Here is an 18,795-nt window from a genome sequence, read left to right as displayed (position 1 = left end):
ACAATAACCTCTCTACCATCATGCACCCACTTCAAAGCTTTACTTAAAGCGCACCTAAAAACATGCTGGCTATGCCCTTGTAACTCTCCCCTTTAACTTCTCCCACTCCATCTACCCTCTACTTCTCTTCCACCCCAGAAACTATTTTTGATTACAGCAAGCTCTGATATTTCCATGCCTATCTACTTATTATATGGCAGTAACTTCTTATTGTAACAATTGTCAATATCTATGACTTCGTAGACAGAACAGATTCTAGTTATCTACTGAATGTACTATGTTCTTTATCTGTAACTATGTTTGTAATATTTTAACTGCTAGGATTCTTCATCTGTAACTATGTCTGTAATATTTTAACTTGTGCAGCTTTTCTCCCCGGGCCTCCGCTGACAATAGACCTGCGTCCAATCGGACATTCCCGGTCAACAAATGTAAATAAATAATATACAAATGACATACAATTCTTTTTAAAACTCCAGCTAGTTATACTGGCAAATGTTACACATCCACATCCCTAATTCTCCTGGCACAGCTGGCAATACCTCACATCATCACACGGGCATTTACAGAATTACAAAACAGCACCCAGAAAGCAACTCAATTGTATTCCATTCACCAAAATCAGGAAATATTTGTGCTTTCTGATGATGACTTCTACCTCTTTCTGCAGTTCAGCGTTGCCATTTTCAACTGACAAGCCAGCCCCTATTGGTATGCCCAGCCAATCTCTTCCAGCTACCTCTAGGGAAAGTGTACCTCGGCTGCCATCTTTGCAAGATAAAGTAGTCTACCAAGTAAAAAGTTATGCTAGAAAAGCTGAAGGCTTATGCCCCTATATCAACATTAGAAAACTCCCAAACTGTCTCAAACTCATTGGCCAATTTTTTTGACATACAATGGTGAAGCCCAGACTACACCCAAAGTTTTTATTAGCCAGTCAGGCACCTGCTAGAGCTGGCATGGAGGAAAGGAATGAGGAAGCTAATGCCTGCTTCCCCTCATACTCCGGGAGTGATAGGGGACCTACTGGGTAGGCATGACATTAATTTTGTTGCTGATGGTGATACCAGAAAGAACAAATGATCAGCAGTATCAGGCAGGCATGGGAGGCACAAAAGGAAATGTCACTGAGAAGCTTTACAGTCCTCTCAGAACATTCTACTCCCACATACAGTATGCATGCAAGAAACCAGTACATGGGGGCAATTAGGGCTTAAGGGAAAAAATGACTCTGGAAAAGCTAATTTTATCACTCACAATTTGCTCAATCCTTGCCCCTAGGGGAATGAATGGGCTGCAAAGTTCTCACCCTTTGGGAAATGTATGAACCAAATGATTAACTGGAAGAAAGCTTTATGGTCAGATGAAGACCAGAGTAAAAACAAAACAAAAAGAAATTATTGCACAGTATCCTTGAGCTAACAAAAGATGACCTCCTACACAAACACACGAGTTTACTCAGCAGAAGTCATCAATGCTACTATTCAAAAATTATTTTCCCTCACAAAGCATTCTGAAGATAACAAAAAAAAGAAAGTCAACTCAAAGACCTCTATGAGTGTTTGCTTAAAGTCCTATCTATTAAGACAAGCTTCAAACAATATGAATAACTACACATGAATATTAGGGCCACCTAATATTGACAAAATATCTAACTTCCAGCAAATCACTTAAACCTAAGAGGAAGAGCATATGGCATGTGACAAATAAAAATGCGTTGAACTACTGGATAATCCCCTGTAAAAAATGGTGTGTAGTATTATGTATATAGTATGTACTGTACAACCATGGGTAATGATGATTTATTAATGTACTCCATTTGTTGTTCCATACTTAAAATTGGCATAAAATGTAGTTAACTCAAAAATTGTCTGATGGAAACTATATGGTTAAATATCATATCTCATTTGTTTTCATCAGATTTAAGGAATTTTGGCAAGCTAGAATCTCCTTACTCAGGGAAAAAGGAGATGATAAACAAAACCCTCACTCCATCACCAAACGGCTGTGATATGGAGCATAAACTGCAAGAATAGCTTGAAGACTTGTGGTTATTTACAGGAATTAATGTACTCAGGTCACTGTTAAATGACATTAAGAATAAAACTTTATATGGATATGGAGGGGTATTCATTAAAAAAAGGCTGCTTAGCAGAATGCGATAAGAGTTAGCCACTTCAAAAAAATTAAGTGTTTAGAAATGGTATACCTAATACAGCACTCATTTTCCACAGAAATTTGTTAAAACTCCATGCATATCTGAAAGTTGCTTTTGGACACCTAAAATGTTTAGAATTTAGGACTGCTTTGCAAATAATTATGCAAACTACATGCAAGTAAATACACAACTTTTTATAGCCTGTTTACAATACAGCATTTAAAAAAATGTGGAGGAGAAAAACAATTAAAGACATTTTGCACAAGTAAATTAAAAATTAAATAAATAAAATTACCTGTTAATGCCCAGTAAGCTTTGCCCACATACTCTTGAGTCAGTACAAAAGAGACCAAGGACATTCCACCATTCATAACACCAACAAAGAGGCGTGAAGCAGCAAACACTGCATAATTTGGGGCCAAACAGGTCACATATCCAAAGATAACTTCAAGGAACAAGCCTAAATAATGTAAAAACAATTCATTTAGACACAATATACATAAGAAATAGAAGATAAATTAAATAACCTGAGTGGTATGCATCATAAATCTTACTCATTAATAGGTATTTTACAAAGGCACCCAAGACAAACAGTTCTGAAGATACAATCATACCAGAAAAAGATGTTAACAAAAATGTTGCAGGGGTAACAGGTGCTAATTGCTGGAGATGCCAAAGGATTTGTAGAAAAACTGAGACGGTGAGAGAGACTGACAACTCAGATTATACCAGACAGACACAAACAAATTTATTCTAGTCATGAGGAAATGTTGGTAAGTTACACGTGATGTTTAAATGTAGTACTCTGCCATATTCAATCTTTTCTCCTGAGCGTTGAAAGAAATTCATGGAGGCTGATCAGGCAATGGAAAGAATGAAGAAGTTTAACCAGCAGCAACAGAACAGGTAGTGAGAGTTGCATCCAAATGCAAAGTAATCAACAACCAATGCCAGTAAAATCCTTCCTTCACTTCCAAACATGGTGACAGATAAAGGTCAGTTCAAGAGTAAAGCAGGAGAGCTTGCAAAGAATTAGGATTGAGCCAGGTACTGGTGGAGGTGGAAGGTGAAATATGTGAGGAGTACTGAAGGAGAAGTGGACTTGTAACTTAAGTAGAGGAAGTGCAATACACTAACCCCACCATGTGGACGGTGGGACTGAAATAAAACAGGTCTCTGAACAATATTGTATTACACCATTGCAACTTGTTTTGAGATGATGAAGACAACCCTTCTTTGTTGCTTTAGATTGTTATGGCCTGAAAAAAATATATCAATATGGCTGATGAAAATATAAGTAAAACTATGTACTAATATAAATAAAGAAAATCAGCTGCTAATTAAATTAAACATGAATAATGAAAGCATCACTATTTTGCATTAGGATGAAATCAGCAATATTTCAGCAAAGAAAGGTGTGTGGATAGACCTTAGAGTTTCAGCTATGAGTATTAAGGGTTGTATTACAAGTCATTGAACCAAAAATAAACATTTTTTTGCAACTTAAAATTTACAAAGTATAGCAAAGTACAGTTTACACAATGTACCCAGTTGCAGCTCTTTGGTGGTAAGATTAACAAGACAGTGCAGAAGCAGTGCATAACATATACAGGGAAACAGCTTCACCTTAAAATGAAAAAATAAATAAATAAAAACAGTTTGCAAGCGGCTGCTTAAGACAATAGACATTTTTTAAAATATAGGGTGTCAGTATCAAAAGTTCAAAAATGAATAAAAATAAGGCCTTGATTTTGCCTGTGTACTTGTCTGTTTATTCTTTGACAGTATTTCCAGATAAAGACAACCAGGCACCAGATGCAGGAAGGGAAAGGAAGTTTTTTTAAGGACTGTTTATACTGCACTCTGTAACCTTTGAGTGGAATGCAGGAAAAAGGATTGACATGTGCCTTAAAGAAGCTACATGCTCTAATGACCACTGCTGCATTAAATCTTGGCTACAGGGGATGTAAACCTTGCCAAGGATATAAACACCCAGATTCCACAGCTTCAGGGCAACTTCATTACACCCAAACCATCAATTACCTCAAGATGAGCTGACTACAAGGATAGGTTTGGGTACCGAGCCTTTTAGAGCTATCATGCCAAGAAGATGAAAGAAGCTGGGCCCTGAAAGGACAATCCTGGGAACAGATACTGATGGATTTACTGCACAACAGAAAGTCAACTGACATCAGAAATACTCTGTCTAGGAATGTAAACCTCTCCTGCATCATCAACACAACAGTTTGGAGGGACAGGTATATCTCACACAGAATAGCACTGCTCTGGAACAGACTTCCATCCACATAAAACAAAGTTCATCCCGATATGTATACAAGTGCAACTTGGATCTATGGATGGGAAACAGAACATTTACCCTAGGACTGTCCTCCGTAATGGAGGAAGACAGCTCCAAATGCTTTACCCTATGCACGGGTCCCTTCAAATTATTTATAGTATGATCTTGGTTATTCTTATCAGGGGTAATATATAATTATCAACCACAGGATGGGTAAGGCCAATCTGTAACCAAATCCATTCATTTATCCATCTATCCATCAACAACCCCTTTTCCCATTCAAGCACAAAAAGGGAAATTGGATAGCCTAGCACAAACAATATACAAAAAAAAACAAGGGAAATGGAGGGAGAGAGCAGCTACTGCAGCAGTGACCATTCAAACATCTACTGTTATGTTAAATTTACTTACACAAGCATATTATGTTCATTGTACTGATCACTGCTGCAGTAGTCGTAGCTGTATGGGTAGATTAACCTAGCCTGCTACATTTGGAAGGTGAAAGAAGGGTCCAGAAGCACCTGGATAATGGTCCCAGAAAATCCTGATCTGGACCTAGAGAGGGAATCAAGCTTGTAATACTTTGTAAACTTGTGTACAGAGGACCAAGTTGCTGCTTCTAGAATACTTCTAGAATCCAACCCTTTCCAAAAAGCCATAGATAAAGCCAAGGCCCTGGGGTAAGGTGGGACTTGACCCTGCCTGGAATTGTTTTGTTGTGGTAAGTATAGCAAAAGGCAATAGCTTTAGACAACCATTTGCAAATGATCTGTTTTAGCACAGGTTGTCCCTTTCTTACAATCACAACAAATGAACTGCTCCCAAGATCTGAAAGGATTTACTTCTCTCAAGATAGTACCAAAGTTATCTGTGAACATCCAAGGTATGGTGTGTATCCTTTCTCTCTCATTTGTAGGTTTAGGAAAGAAAACAGGGCGACATAGTTTGGCTTAAAGTAAACTTGGATACCACTCTAGGCAAAAAAAAGCTTTAGTTCACAAAGAAACCCTCTCCTTGTAGAAAATGAACTTGAGCTGCAAGTTCTTAGGGGAGTCAACCCTGATGCCCTTTCCTGCAGAGGTCAGCGCAATCAGTAAAACTGTCTTCCATGTTAAGAATCTCAAGTCATCCAGGTTAGCTGGTTCAAATGGAGCAAGTGTTAGTTTCTCTAACACACAATTAAGATCACAAGTAGGGGCCAATGGTTTTAGGCCTCTTAAGCAAAGCCTTTTTCATTGCATTCCTCATGTTCGAAATGTTTTTGAAAGAGGAAGATCCATAGGCAGACACGTTGAAAAGGCCAATAAATGCACCTCGATGGAAGAGTAATCAATCAACCAACCACTTTATTGTCATTGTATGAAACAAAATGAATTTATGCCAACCTTATGTGCATTAAAAAGATAAAAAGTAACACAAACACCAAGAATAAAATATAAATCATACAAATACATCACATACACTAAAAATACCATATACTCTAAACGTCCCGTATCCAATCTTAGATCATCAAAATAGCCAAACAATTATATCAGATATACCACAACCTAAATCACTACTGCACTTATTTATACATAGCATACCATGCAATGCATTATCTTATGTTAATATATTGCAAATTATCAAGCATACATTACACATATTCAGCTAATTATTGAAGATTGTGAATGTTCAAATTCAAAATATTTATGGCAGTTGGAAAGAAGCTATTTTTCATTCTATTGCTATGTGTATAAATTGATCTACAGCATCTATCTGATGGCAGAAGCTCAAACAAAATATGTCCGGGATGAGTACTATCCCTAATAATATTTTTAGCCCTTCTCACACAGCGGGTTTTACACAAATATTCATGCAATGGTAGTTCGGCTCCAATAATGACCTCTGCTGTTATTAGAACCCACTGCAGAGCTTTTTTTGCAGCCATGGTACAACAGTCGTACCAAGCTGTCATACAATAAGCCAGATTACTCTCTACAGTGCATCTATAAAAAATAATCATCAGACTATAGGGAAGATTAACTCTAACTTCAAGAAATAAAGGCATTGTTGTGCTTTGCCCAATACATCCAAAGTATTCTCAGTATAGGACAGATCCTCTGAGATGGTAACTCACAGAAACTTAAAACCAGAAACCCTCTCCACAACCTTTGCATTAATTAATATTGGACTACGGTTATTTTTTTTTTGTGGTCCTAAAATCAAAAATAGCTTTAGTCTTTTCAGTATTTAAGACAATATTTATTAGTGACACCATGTTGCCAGGTTCTGTACCTCCTCCCTATATGCAGTTTCATTATTTGATATCAACCCAATGACAGCTGTATCTTCCGCAAATTTATTAACAGTGTTTGATTCGTGTATAGGTTGACAATCGGAAGTAAAAAGTGCGTAAAGGAGGGGACTCGATACACAATCTTGTGGCACACCTCTGCTCAGGGTAAGAATGGAAGATATATGCTTGTCCAACCTGACAAACTTAGGACGATGTGTAAGAAAGTCCAATAACCAACTGCATATGGATGGAGACAGTCCAAGGGCTATTATTTGCTGATCAACTGATTTGATACAACAGTATTAAATGTGAGGTATAATCAACAAAAAGCATCCTAATATATGTATATACCACAAAAGTTGACACCACAAACTGTTGAAAGACGAGAAATGCAGGACAAAGCACCTCAAACACCAACAAACTCTTCAGCTATTCAGCTCTTTAATTAAAACTGATAAAAGATGGACAAACCACAGTAACACACTGTAAAGTTAAGTGCTCTTCGTCTGGCTCTATGGCCAGACTTCTTCAACAAAAACAGGCACAAAAGCACCCCCTAATTCAACAATTGATTAGTTAATTAATTAACCAAATACAGTCCCTGACTTCTACACTTCATTCATTTAAAACAACTAGTACAACATTAAAGTTGGATGAATACACTCACTAGGAATGTAATCAACAGTTGGTGTACCACAAATTCAAGCATAAAATTCCTTTACATGTATAATTTTCATACATAATTTCAATAATCTAAACACTCCAAAATACCTAAATCAATTTTTAATAAATTAGATACATTTTAAATATACAAATCACCATGTACCGAATATTATTTACACTGTAGAAATTTAGACCTAGCTCCAAGAAATTAAAAGTATACACTGTTACATCCACTACTAATCTACGTAAGACACTGGGTTAGCTATTACCATGCAATATACTACTAAGAACAAGATCACATAATGTATGCAAAGATTACTTATGTTAGTTAATTATCTAAATAAACTTTTCAGCTTTAATAAACATTGAACAGAGCAACTATCATTAATACCAGGGAAATGACAGGCATCTAAACCAATCTGCCATATCAATTCTCTTTTTTCTAATAGAGATCTAGGACTACCCCTAACCTCTCCAGCTACGTGGTCAATTACACTAAACCTAAAACTGTGTGTGAGGTTAGTTTTAATATGGGCGGCTAACGCATTTTCCACCTTGCCTTTCTTAATATTGTAAAGATGCTCATAATGCTCCTAATATACGTGTTAGACTTCTCCAAATGTGAGAAGGCAACATGCAAGGCCATACAAACAGCATCTTCAGTTGAACTGTTTTTGTCTGATAAGCAAACTGATACAGATATAATCCAACTGGAAAGACCATAGGATAGTAACTTAACTTACACAAAAATTGTAAAACCACAGAACAATTAGCCTTGAATGGGTGCTGTTTATGTTGTTGCCACCAAACAGAAAACCTTTTCCATTTGCTAAACATATGATTTTCTAGTAGCAGGCTTTCTTGGCTTCATTAGCACCTGTTGCATGACCAGAGAAGCAGGTGTTGAGAGGGAATTAAAATGCTATCATCCAGGCAGTCATTTGAAGTCGATTGGGGTTGTGGTGCATCAAAGATCCCTGATCTTGTGTGAGTAGATTCATTCTGTGAAGAAATTTGCGGTAATTGCCCCTGGCCATTTCTAAAAGAAGGAAGTCACCAACACTTATCTTGGGGAATTCCTTCTAAATCTTCAGAAGTACCCCGAATATCGTTGGAAAGGGTAGAAAATCATACAAGAACTTTCTTGTCTAAGGAAAAGAAAAGGCATCTGTCTTCCAGGCCTTCTTGCATGGTGTCCTGGAACAGAATCTTACCAACTCAGAGGTCAGAGAATAAGCAAATAGGTTTAACTTTAGGAACTCCCCACAATGGATCAAAATCTTGGAAAACCCCCTAACCTTGTTTCCATTCATGAGGGTCTGCCCTTGTCCTGCTCAGCTTGTCTGTCAAACAGTTTTGCTCTGACAGAATGTAGGATGCTAGAAGAGTGAGACTGTGTTGTGAAGTTATATCACCAGCTAACATGGCTAGTCTGCAAAAGAGGTACAACCTGTTTCCACCATGCTTGATGACGTACCATATGACTGTGGTATTTGTCTTTAACAACTTTAAGTGGTCCTAGGTACTAAAGATGATTCAGAGGGTTGAATGCCTTGATCAGGGCAAGTACCTCTTATATTTCTGTGCTTGTGTCTGTCCTTGGTATCCCACACAACTTGCACATTTATCCCTCCTGAAACTACTCCCAAAATGAAGTCCAAGGCATCTGTGGTGACTGTTTTGGAAAAGGGAAGACCCAGAATTAGGGAAATTTGCTACCTCCACCAAACAATTTCTCTTCTGACAAACCCCAGCACTGTGATTTGAAACAACAAAGGATGTTGTGAAGGTCAAACAGACTTCAGATACCACTACATCTTTATCATGTGGAGTCTTGCCAAGGGTATCATTAGAATCAAAATCCTGAGGTATTCCCTCACAGTGACCAAAGTCTGAGTGAAAAAACATAGAAATAGATCTATTTTTCCTGTGGAAGAAAAGCTCTTTGAAATTAAGCGTTTAGCTGACACCCCAGGAAAACAATCCTGTTAGGAGTTAAAAAAGACTTTTGAATGTTCTCTTGGAAATTAGTAAGTTGCACCTACAATAACAAAAGATGTTCAGATTCCTCACTGCTGCAATAGCCTTTTGGCTAGAAGGGTTGCATTTTGCATGTGATACAATAACTGGACAAATTCACAAAGTACTGGCTCCTTCCCACACCTAAAATCTAACTGGATGACTGGCTGGACCTTTTTAGGAAATCAGCAGAGTGGAGAAAACATCAGGATTTTCTTGCACACAGAGGGAGAGATTGAGATTACTCATCTTTGAGATTACTCATCCTGACCCTCTAAAAGATGTAACAGTAAACAAAAACTTTATATCCCAACAACTAACTATAAACAGAAGTAGCGGGATGGTGGGTGAGTGCGGCTTCTGCAACACTGGGCAATTCAAACTTCTACTATTATGCCAAGTGCAACTACACACTTGTAATATGTACATCATTCTCACTGCTGGAGCACCATTTTGGTTATACAGGCTGATTACCAAAGCCTATCCAACCTGGGGGGAGGAAGGATAGGGACATAGGAGCTCCTTGAGAATGGTCCAACCAAAACCAATCCTGGATATGGAAAAGGAATACAGTTTGTAATACATTGTAAACGTATGTGCAGAGGACAATGTTGCTGCGTCAAGAATGCTTCTAGAGTCGCCCTTTTCCTGTATGCCATCATAGAAGCTAAGGTTCTAGCAGAGTGTGCCTTGATACTGCCTGGAATGCATTTGCCATGGTGGGTATAACAAAAAGCAACAGATGAGGACAACCACCTTGAAATAGTCTGTTTTGACATAGGTTCTCTTTTCTTTGTACCATCTTAAGAAATAAATGTCTAATCTGCTTTCTAAAGGACTTAATTCTGTCAAGCAAGTATCTGTGCTGCCTATGCATGCCCAGAGTATGTAGAACCCTCTCTCACTGGTTCTGAGGATCTGGAGAGAGCATTGGGAAATTGATAGTTTAATTCAAAGTAAACTCAAACAACTCTGGGAATAAATTCAGGATTTGTTCTTAATGTGACTATCTCTATGGAAGACCAGATAGGGTTCACCCACCATGACAGCTTGCCAGATGTCACAGCAGTAAGGAATAGTCTTCCTAGCAATGAACCTTAAGTCTATCTGATGAGCTGGTTCAAAGGAAGACACAGTCAACTCTTCCTGCACAAAGTTAAGATTGCAGGGAGGGGTCACCTGTTTTCAAGGAGGCCTAAGATGCAAAACCCCCTTCAGAAACTGTTTTACCAAAAACAAAAAAAAAGGGATGATCCATGGGCAGACATGCTGAAATTGATGCAAGATGTACCCTGATAGAGGATTAAGAAAGGTCAAAGGAAAGTCACTCTCACAAATATTTCAAAACCAGTAGTACATAATCCAAAATGGGGTTCTGGTTATCAGCTAGGCACCGACTAGAAAATCTTTTCCAGTTGCAATATAGTATAAATAGTAAGGTAGTGTCAATACTACTTTGAGTCACCACTGAAAAGAAGCTATTAGCCTAGTGGGACTAAACAGGTCAAGAAAAGCTGGATGGATATATAAATATATACACACACACACACATACACACACACACACACACACACACACACACACACACACACACACACACACACACACACACAAAAGGTTTCCTAGTAGCATTTTTTTTGCCTCTTATACTACACCTGTCGCTCATTCCCATGAAAGAGGTGCCAAAAAGGTATCAAAATTTAATTATCCAATCAATTAGTTGAAGTTGTTTGAGAATGGGGTGCATCAAACTCTTCTTGTCTACAGTGAGTAGGTCCGATCTGTGAAGAAGCTTGTGGTAATTAACTTTGCCAATTCCATAAGAAAGGAAAACAAATGCTGCATAGGCCAAAGCAGTCACTACCATGATCACTGGAGTCTTGAATCTTGAGAATTACCCTGTTTATCAATGGGAAGGGTGGAAATTGATAAGGGAACATTCCCACCCACAGGAATGAAAATGCAACTGTTTTCCAGGCTTGCTTGCAAGAAGCCAGTTTGTTCAGTTGTCAAGTTTGAAAGAAGGCAAGTAGATCTATAGGAAGTATTCCCACAACTCAAATGGATCAATTCTTAGAAGGCCCCACTCATTCAGTTTGAATTCTGAGGGTCTATCCTGGTCCTGCACAGCTTGCCTGCTGCTATATCTTGCTCTGACAGCATTCAAGATGCTTGGAGGGTTAAGGAGTACTGTAGGGCAAAATATTAATTGTGTAAAATGTTACCATAACCATAGATGTCCTTATCTTCCATGTTGCAGCATTTTCATATGTGGAATCCTCCACCTCAGGCATCCCAAACATCTGGCTCATTTAACAAAGCTTAAGGCTAACTGCTGCCTGGTGTGTGCGACGTCACACGCTGGGCCATAAACCATGGGCCACAAATGTGACGTCCGCATGCACAAACCTCAGAAATGACTGCCCAGTCGAACAACAGTCTAAGGACGCCATTCAGTCATGGAAAAAGTCTTTTGGAGGGGGTAGGAGGGAGGGAATGACTACTGCAACATGGAAGAGAAGGAATCTATGGTTATGGTAAGATTTTATACAACTAATCTATGTCCTTCTATTCTTATGTTGCAGTATTCTCACATGTGAGAGTACCACAGCTCATGTACAGGAATGGGTGGAGGAAGAGGTAGCAGTCTCTAGGAATCCATGGAGGATGGCTCTTGCAAATCCTGCCTTGGCTCTAGAGATGTTATCCAATTTACAGTGCTTGGTGAAGGTGTGCACAGAGGGCCATGTGGCTGCCTCATGGACAGTGGTCATGTCCAAGCCTTTGAGAAACGCCCCTGAAGAAGCCACTGCTCTAGTGGAATGGGCTTTGACTGTGTGTGTTAGCTCTTTCCCATGGAAGGAGTAACAGAAGAATATAGTTTTACAGAGCCAGAAAGATATAGTCTGTTTGGATACAGATTTCCCCAGGGCGCTGGGGTGAAATGATACAAAGAGTTTGTTGGACTTTCTAACATCCTTAGTCTTATCCAGGTAAAACCTCAGTTGCCTATGAACATCCAGAGAATGGAGCATTCTCTCACTGTCATTCTGGGGCAAAGGGAAGAAGGTGGGTAAATGGATGAATTAGTTAAGGGATATTTTGTTGACCACTTTGGGCATGAAGGAGAGGTCAGTACAAAGAGAAACCCTATCCTATGAAAAATAGCATAGGGTGGAGTAGTCATGAGTGCTTACAGCTCAGAGACTCTTCTAGCTGAGGTAAGGGCTACTAGCAAGACAGTCTTCCAGGTAGACATCTTTAAGGTGGTCAAAGCTGCAGGCTCAACGGGGGTAGTGGTAAGTTTTTCTAGCACAATGTTCAGGTCCCAAGGAGGAGGGATAGGTTTTCTTGGTGGTCTGATGTGGAGAACCCCTTTGAGAAAAAGTTTCACCTCCAATCTGGATAATAGGGGTGTAACCATAGGTAAGCAGGCTGAGATGGCTGACAAATGGACTTTCACTGAAGACTATGAAAGTTCCGATTTTAGCAGCTCACACAAATAGGCTAGAACTAGAGGTTCATCTGCCTGGAAGGGGTCTAGTTGCCTCTGAAGACACCAGCAGGAAAACCTTTTCCACCTTGATAAATAGGATCTCCTGGTAGTAGGATTCCCGGTCTCCTTGCAGGGCAGATAGCACATCCTCTGAGTAAAGGTGTGTGAAAGGGATCAGAAGTTTATAACCCACAGGGTAAGGCTGAGGGTTTGCAGATGAAGATGGATGAGAGATCCCTTCTGTTGTGTGAGAAGGTCCACCTTGTGAGGAAATTTGTGGTGATCGTCCTTGGCAAGAGATAGAAGGGGGAACCAATGCTGCCTTGACCAATAGGGAATCGCCAGCAAGAATTTTTGGTTTGTCCCCGTAAATTTTCAGCAGGAACTTCTGGATGAGAGGGAAGAGGGAAAGGCATATAGGAACAGCCCCTTCCATGAAATTGAAAAGGCATCCACTTTCCACACTAGTGGTGAGGGGAGCCTGGAGCAGAATAGAATGTTCCGAGGGGAGGCACAGATCTATCTGTGGAGTGCCCCACTGGTGGACAATGTCTAAGAAGACATCCCTGTGTAACATCCACTCGTGACTTAGAGAGAAAGACCTGTTGAGGGCATCTACCTGATGGTTGTCCTGTGATGGGATGTACACTGCCTGCAATGTTACATTGTACTGAGTGGACAATTCCCATGCTTGTATTGCCAGCCTGGAAAGTAAATAGGATCTGCTCCCCACACACACACACACTTGCTGATGTACCACATCACTGTGGTGTTGTTTGTGAAGACTTGAAGGGGACCGAGGTTGAATGAGCGGGAGGAAGGTGTTCAGGGTTAGGAGGAGAGCAGTAATTTCCCTCACATTGATATGTTTTTTCTGGAGGGAGAGCTCCCAATGAGACTGTACTTTGAGTCCTTTCATGGTGGCCCCCCACCCCAGATCGGAGGCATCTGTGTACATGAATTCGACTGTCTTGGAGGGCTGTAGGAGAAGACCTGGATTCTTGGCCTATTTGTTGGATCCACCACCCCAACTCTTTTCAGGCAAGGCAGGACAGCCACTTGAAAGTCCAGGTGGTGATTATGCTGTGACCAGACATTTTTCAAGTAGCACTGGAACTTCCTCATGGGCAACCTGGCAAGGGGTAGCATTGGAAGAGTGGCTGCACAGAAATTCCCTGGCTGAAATGTGGGTGACTGGGAGAAGGCCTTCTAAGAAATTTGTTACAGAGGTGACCTTGTCTTATGGGAGGAAGGCCTTCATCAAATCTGTCATTCTGCAACCCAAGAAGATCTGGTCTTGGGATGGGGTGAGGGAGGACTTCATAATATTCAGAGAAAACCCCAGATCTCGAAGGAGAGAGACAGTGAATTTCAGGTGTCCCTGAAGAGTGCTCCCTTCTTCTGCTTGGATGACCTTCTTCTGCTTGGATGAGTAGGCAAGGGTAGATCTGAATGTCCTTTGTTCTGCAGAAGGCTACTGCTGGTGCTAGGCACTTCGTGAAAACTCTTGGTGCTGTAGACATGCTAAGGGGCAAGGCAGTAAATAGATAGTGTGAGGATGGCACAGCAAAACAAAGAAATCTCAAGTCTGGGTGAAAGGGAATATGGAGATAAGCTGCCTTCAGGTCCAAAGTGGCCACGAAGGTGCCAGGAGTCAAAAGTGGAAGAAAGGGTTTGTAGGGATAACATGCAGAAGGAAGGTACGTGCATGGAAAGTTTTAACAGGGATAGTTCCAATATAGGCCTCCATGGGCCCTCCTTTTTTGGGACCAGGAATACCCTGGTGTAAAACTCCTGACCCTCCTGCCCTGCTGGAACCCTCTCTGTAGTGCCCTGTGCTAATAAATCCTGGATGACCTGGGGGATCAGATGAATTTGGTTTTCTAGAGGTAGGGGATACCTTTTGATAATGGTTTGTCCTGCCAGGTCATGAAGTACCCTTTTTCCACTATTGGTAAGACCCAGCAGTCTGAAGTGATGTGTTGTCATAGGGAGTGACAGTAAGAGAAGCAAGTGGAGAGGGGGAGATGGTGAGGGGGGTTAGGCAGTCACACATGGTTTGACCTGTCTGGAAAGGACTGCCTGGGGGTAGATTGGGAGGGAGCAGTCTTAGGAGAAAAGGGTTTCCTAGCCCGTCTCCTATGGCTTGAGGAAAAAGTGGAAGAAGTAGGTGCCCTCCTAACAAAACTAGGTTTAGCAGGGTAGTTCCTATAGAACTTTGGAACTGGGGATACCAGAAGATGTTTCAGATCCTGCAGTTCATTGCGTTTTTCTTGCAAACTTTTATAGTTCAGCAGATTGCTTGCCAAAGAGGAAGTTATTGTCCAGGGGGAACATCCGGGATCTTGTCCTTAAAGTCATCAGGGAGGGGTTGAAGTCTGAGTCCGGAGTACCTGTGTAATACAGAAGCAGATTCGGCGGATCTGACTATGGCTTTAGCAGCATCGTAGCTGCATTTTAAGGAATGCCTGGCTACTTGTGCTGCTAAGGACAGCTTAGAACCCACTTGGGGCTTTGTAGGGGAGTCAGGAATGGAAGAGGGCAATGTACATGCCTGGGAAACTAGATCCAGAGCAAACTTTACCATGTGAGTCGGGTAATTAATGGCCCTAAAGGCCAGGGTGGAGGAAGTGTAGATCTTTCTTCCCAGTCTGTCCATCACCTTACTGTCTTTATCTGATGGCAGCAAGAATGAGGAAGGAATATGCCTGGATTGCTTGTCTGGTGCCACTGAAATGACAGCTGGGTCTGCCATGGGTGGCTTGATGAGGAACTTGTAATCATTAGGGACTTTACAGAACCTATCTGGCCTTTTTGGGGTCAGAGGTTGGGATTCAGGAGTCTTGGAGGCAGACGCAAAAGAATCCAAGTAAGCTGGAATCACAGGGGCAATAGCAGAGGGTGAGAGTAACTCCATCTGGAGAAGCTCAAAGTATCTTTGTTGTACCTCAGTCATTTGGTTGGAGTCCCACTTGAAATATTCCCTCATTCTGTAGACAGTGTCCACAAAGGTGATATCTTCTGGTGGGAAGACTCCTTCCAAGGAGTCTTCATCTAGAGAACTGTATTCTAGGGAGGAGGCCAGCTGAGAGGTATAAGTGAGAGACTCAGAGGAAGAGGAAAAAGATTCGTCTTCTGAGTCTGAGGAAGAGAGATGAACTGGCAGAGGCAGGCCTAGAACTAAGGGTAGGCAGTGTAGGAATATGTGAGGCTGAGGACCTCGGGTCCATAAAGGTCTAAACCAGGAACTGGGAAAATGTTTGCCAGTCTGGTTGGTCTTCCACAGGGGCAGACAAATGCTTAGTTTTTGTTTTTTCTTGACTGAAGGAGTCTTGGGAATAGTAAGAGGGGCCAAAGGCCAAACGTCAGGTGTCAGACCTGGGGCCAAGGTGCCCTGTTTGGAAACTGAAGGCGGCCATCCGGGCAAGCCCGGTTCCCCCACAACATCGGTGGAGGCAGACATCGCAGAAACCTCTGCAGACATGCCAACTGGAGATGCTGGGGTGGCTTCCAACATGGTACCCGCCAAATTTGCCAGATCTTTCAGATGTCCCTCAACCCCTAAACTGGTAGCTGGCAGGACGTCCATCAGAGGCGCAGCAGGCCTTGAAACCTTGGTCTTCTTTTTAGGTGACTCCACCTCAATGGCCAGTTCAGGATCTATACCTACAGCCAAGCATTTTAGTCGTTGATTCTCACCTAACAATTTAAGGGCTGCCAGATGGCTGCACAAGGTCTTAGGGACAAACAACTGACAGATATTACAGGTCCTATGGTCGTGGGGCTGGCCTAAGCAAAATAAGCAAAGCTCATGCATATTTTTGTGCGGAATTTGCCGACTGCGCTTACATTTTCCCCTCCTAGAGGACATCAGCTGAAAAGGGACAAACAGCAACCTAAGCTTTATCAAAATTAAAGACGATTCCCCAACGGGATACTTATCTTAAACACTTTCCTTAATACAGCGCAGAAAGTACAGTTGTGTGCACTTACCATAAATGTAGATGTTCGAGTGTATTCACTGTTGCAGTCATCACATTTGGGTTATCTGCTTGCAGTAGCCCTCAGTCGGCCTGATTAACAAAGTCTTGGGTCCTGCGTCGGTTGCTGTCTCTTCTTCCATGACGTCAGGTCATCAGAGGTATAAAACATGCAGCCGACGCCATTACATCAGTTATTCTTGCTGTGCGGTGCCCGAAGCAGAAGCAGTTTGCAAGTGCTGGTCGGCCAACTCCTGAAATTTTCATTTTCGAGTTTCAGAACCAAAGTCTTCAACTAAAAACAAAGTACCCCTCTGGGGAAACTTTTTCTTGCTCTTAACCGATGTCAGCAAAAGTAAATAATTGCATTACTTCTGGAAAGCAAATACCTCAAAGATTTTCATTCGTACTGTATTCCTTGCTTAGGCCCTGACCACGACTTATCTCGCTGTTGGTTTTGTGCCTTATTTAAACCACGGACTATCCGTCGTCAGCATATTTACGCTTCTAAATATTTTGGCGCTCGGTTGAATTATCCTGATATATGTCTTCGGCCAGCCATCCGACTACAGACATTCTGAAAAAATGCAAAGATAAAGACAGGGATAACCCAAATGTGATGACTGCAACAGTGAAACACGAAGAACATCGAGCAAGCTGACTGTGGCAGAGAAGTTCTGAGGTCTGTGTGCGTGGATGTCACATTTATGGCCTACGGTTTATGGCCCAGCGTGTGACGTCCCATGCAGCAAGCAGCAACCAGCCTTAAGCTTTGGTAAATGAGCCGGACGGTTGGGATGCTTGAGGCAGAGGATCCCACATATGAGAATACCACATGAGAATAGAAGGACATCTCCCAAGCCATCACAGACAACCCACACAGTGGGCAAGATCTGGTGCTTGCTCGCATGTTTATGCATCACATCACTGTGATGCTGTCTGTGATCACACCTGAAGTCGTCCCAGGGACCACAGATTATTTTGATATTTTAAAGAATGGATCAAAGCTAACATCTCCCTGACATTTACGTGCTTTCATCCAAGTACCACTACAGGCCTTGCACCTTTACCCCATAAAAACTGCTACTCAAGCAAACTCTTGTGGCATCTGTGGTTACTGATTGACTTAGGATCTGATGAGAAAAGGGGATACCTGGATTTAGGACCATTTGCTGTCGCCACCAGTGCATTTCCTTTTTTAACAAAGCCCACAATTGGAATCTGAAATTCTAGAGGATGAGAATGTTCTCTCTCCACATTTTTTTTTAACCTAACTTTTCTTCATGTGCAACCTGGCAAACAAAAGGAATTACGAGAATCAAAGAAACCATGAACCCTAAGATCCTTAGATATTCTCTTGCAGAGGTCTGAGACTAATTGGAGAAGCTCAGGAAAGTTTCCAGGTAAAGCTCTACCTTTTCCTTGGTAAGAAAAGCCCTGAGTTGAAAACTGTCTAGAAGGAAACCCATAAACACAATCCTGTGTGACTCAATAAAGGAGGATTTTTGAACATTTATCTGGAACTCCAGATTGGTAAAGACAGGACAGCACAGAGCTATTTTAAGGACCCCTGACATCCAGGAAAAGACTCTTCAAAGATACACAAGTGATCTAGATATGGAAATATGGCAGTGCCTTGCAGTCTGCAATGAGCTTATCGCTAGAGCTAAAACAGCCGTGGAGCTGTATATCACCCAATGGGTAAATGCACAGACCTGGTAATCTCATCCAGAGTCTGAGAAATTTCATGAATCCTGTGTCTACTGGGGATGTGATGATAAACATCCTTTAGATCTAATGCCACCTTAAAACTTGAGAAGGATGACAGGTAAGACTCTGAAGGGTCAACATTTTGAATTTTAGCACTTTCACATACAGGCTGAAAAAGGAAAGATCTAGAACTGA

The 18,795-nt window shown here is 41.2% G+C and overlaps 1 protein-coding gene across 3 annotated transcripts in view; it reads right to left on the bottom strand.

The window, feature by feature from the left end:
• LOC122789199 (solute carrier family 22 member 15-like) overlaps positions 1–18,795 on the bottom strand; it is a 1,485,835-nt gene that overhangs the window by 1,075,617 nt on the left and 391,423 nt on the right. For all 3 annotated transcript variants that reach the window (XM_044056469.1, XM_044056468.1, XR_006362790.1), the window contains exon 4: positions 2,454–2,618. In XM_044056469.1, coding sequence (XP_043912404.1) covers positions 2,454–2,618 — 165 coding nt within the window. The remainder of the gene's footprint in view (positions 1–2,453; positions 2,619–18,795) is intronic.

The sequence above is a fragment of the Protopterus annectens genome, chromosome 14.part0 (assembly GCF_019279795.1).
Source record: "Protopterus annectens isolate FY-2018-M chromosome 14.part0, PAN1.0, whole genome shotgun sequence".
In the NCBI taxonomy this organism is placed as follows: domain Eukaryota; kingdom Metazoa; phylum Chordata; order Ceratodontiformes; family Protopteridae; genus Protopterus; species Protopterus annectens.
The sequence above is the reverse complement of the archived record's forward strand: the minus strand, read 5'-3'. Positions and strand labels throughout refer to the sequence as shown.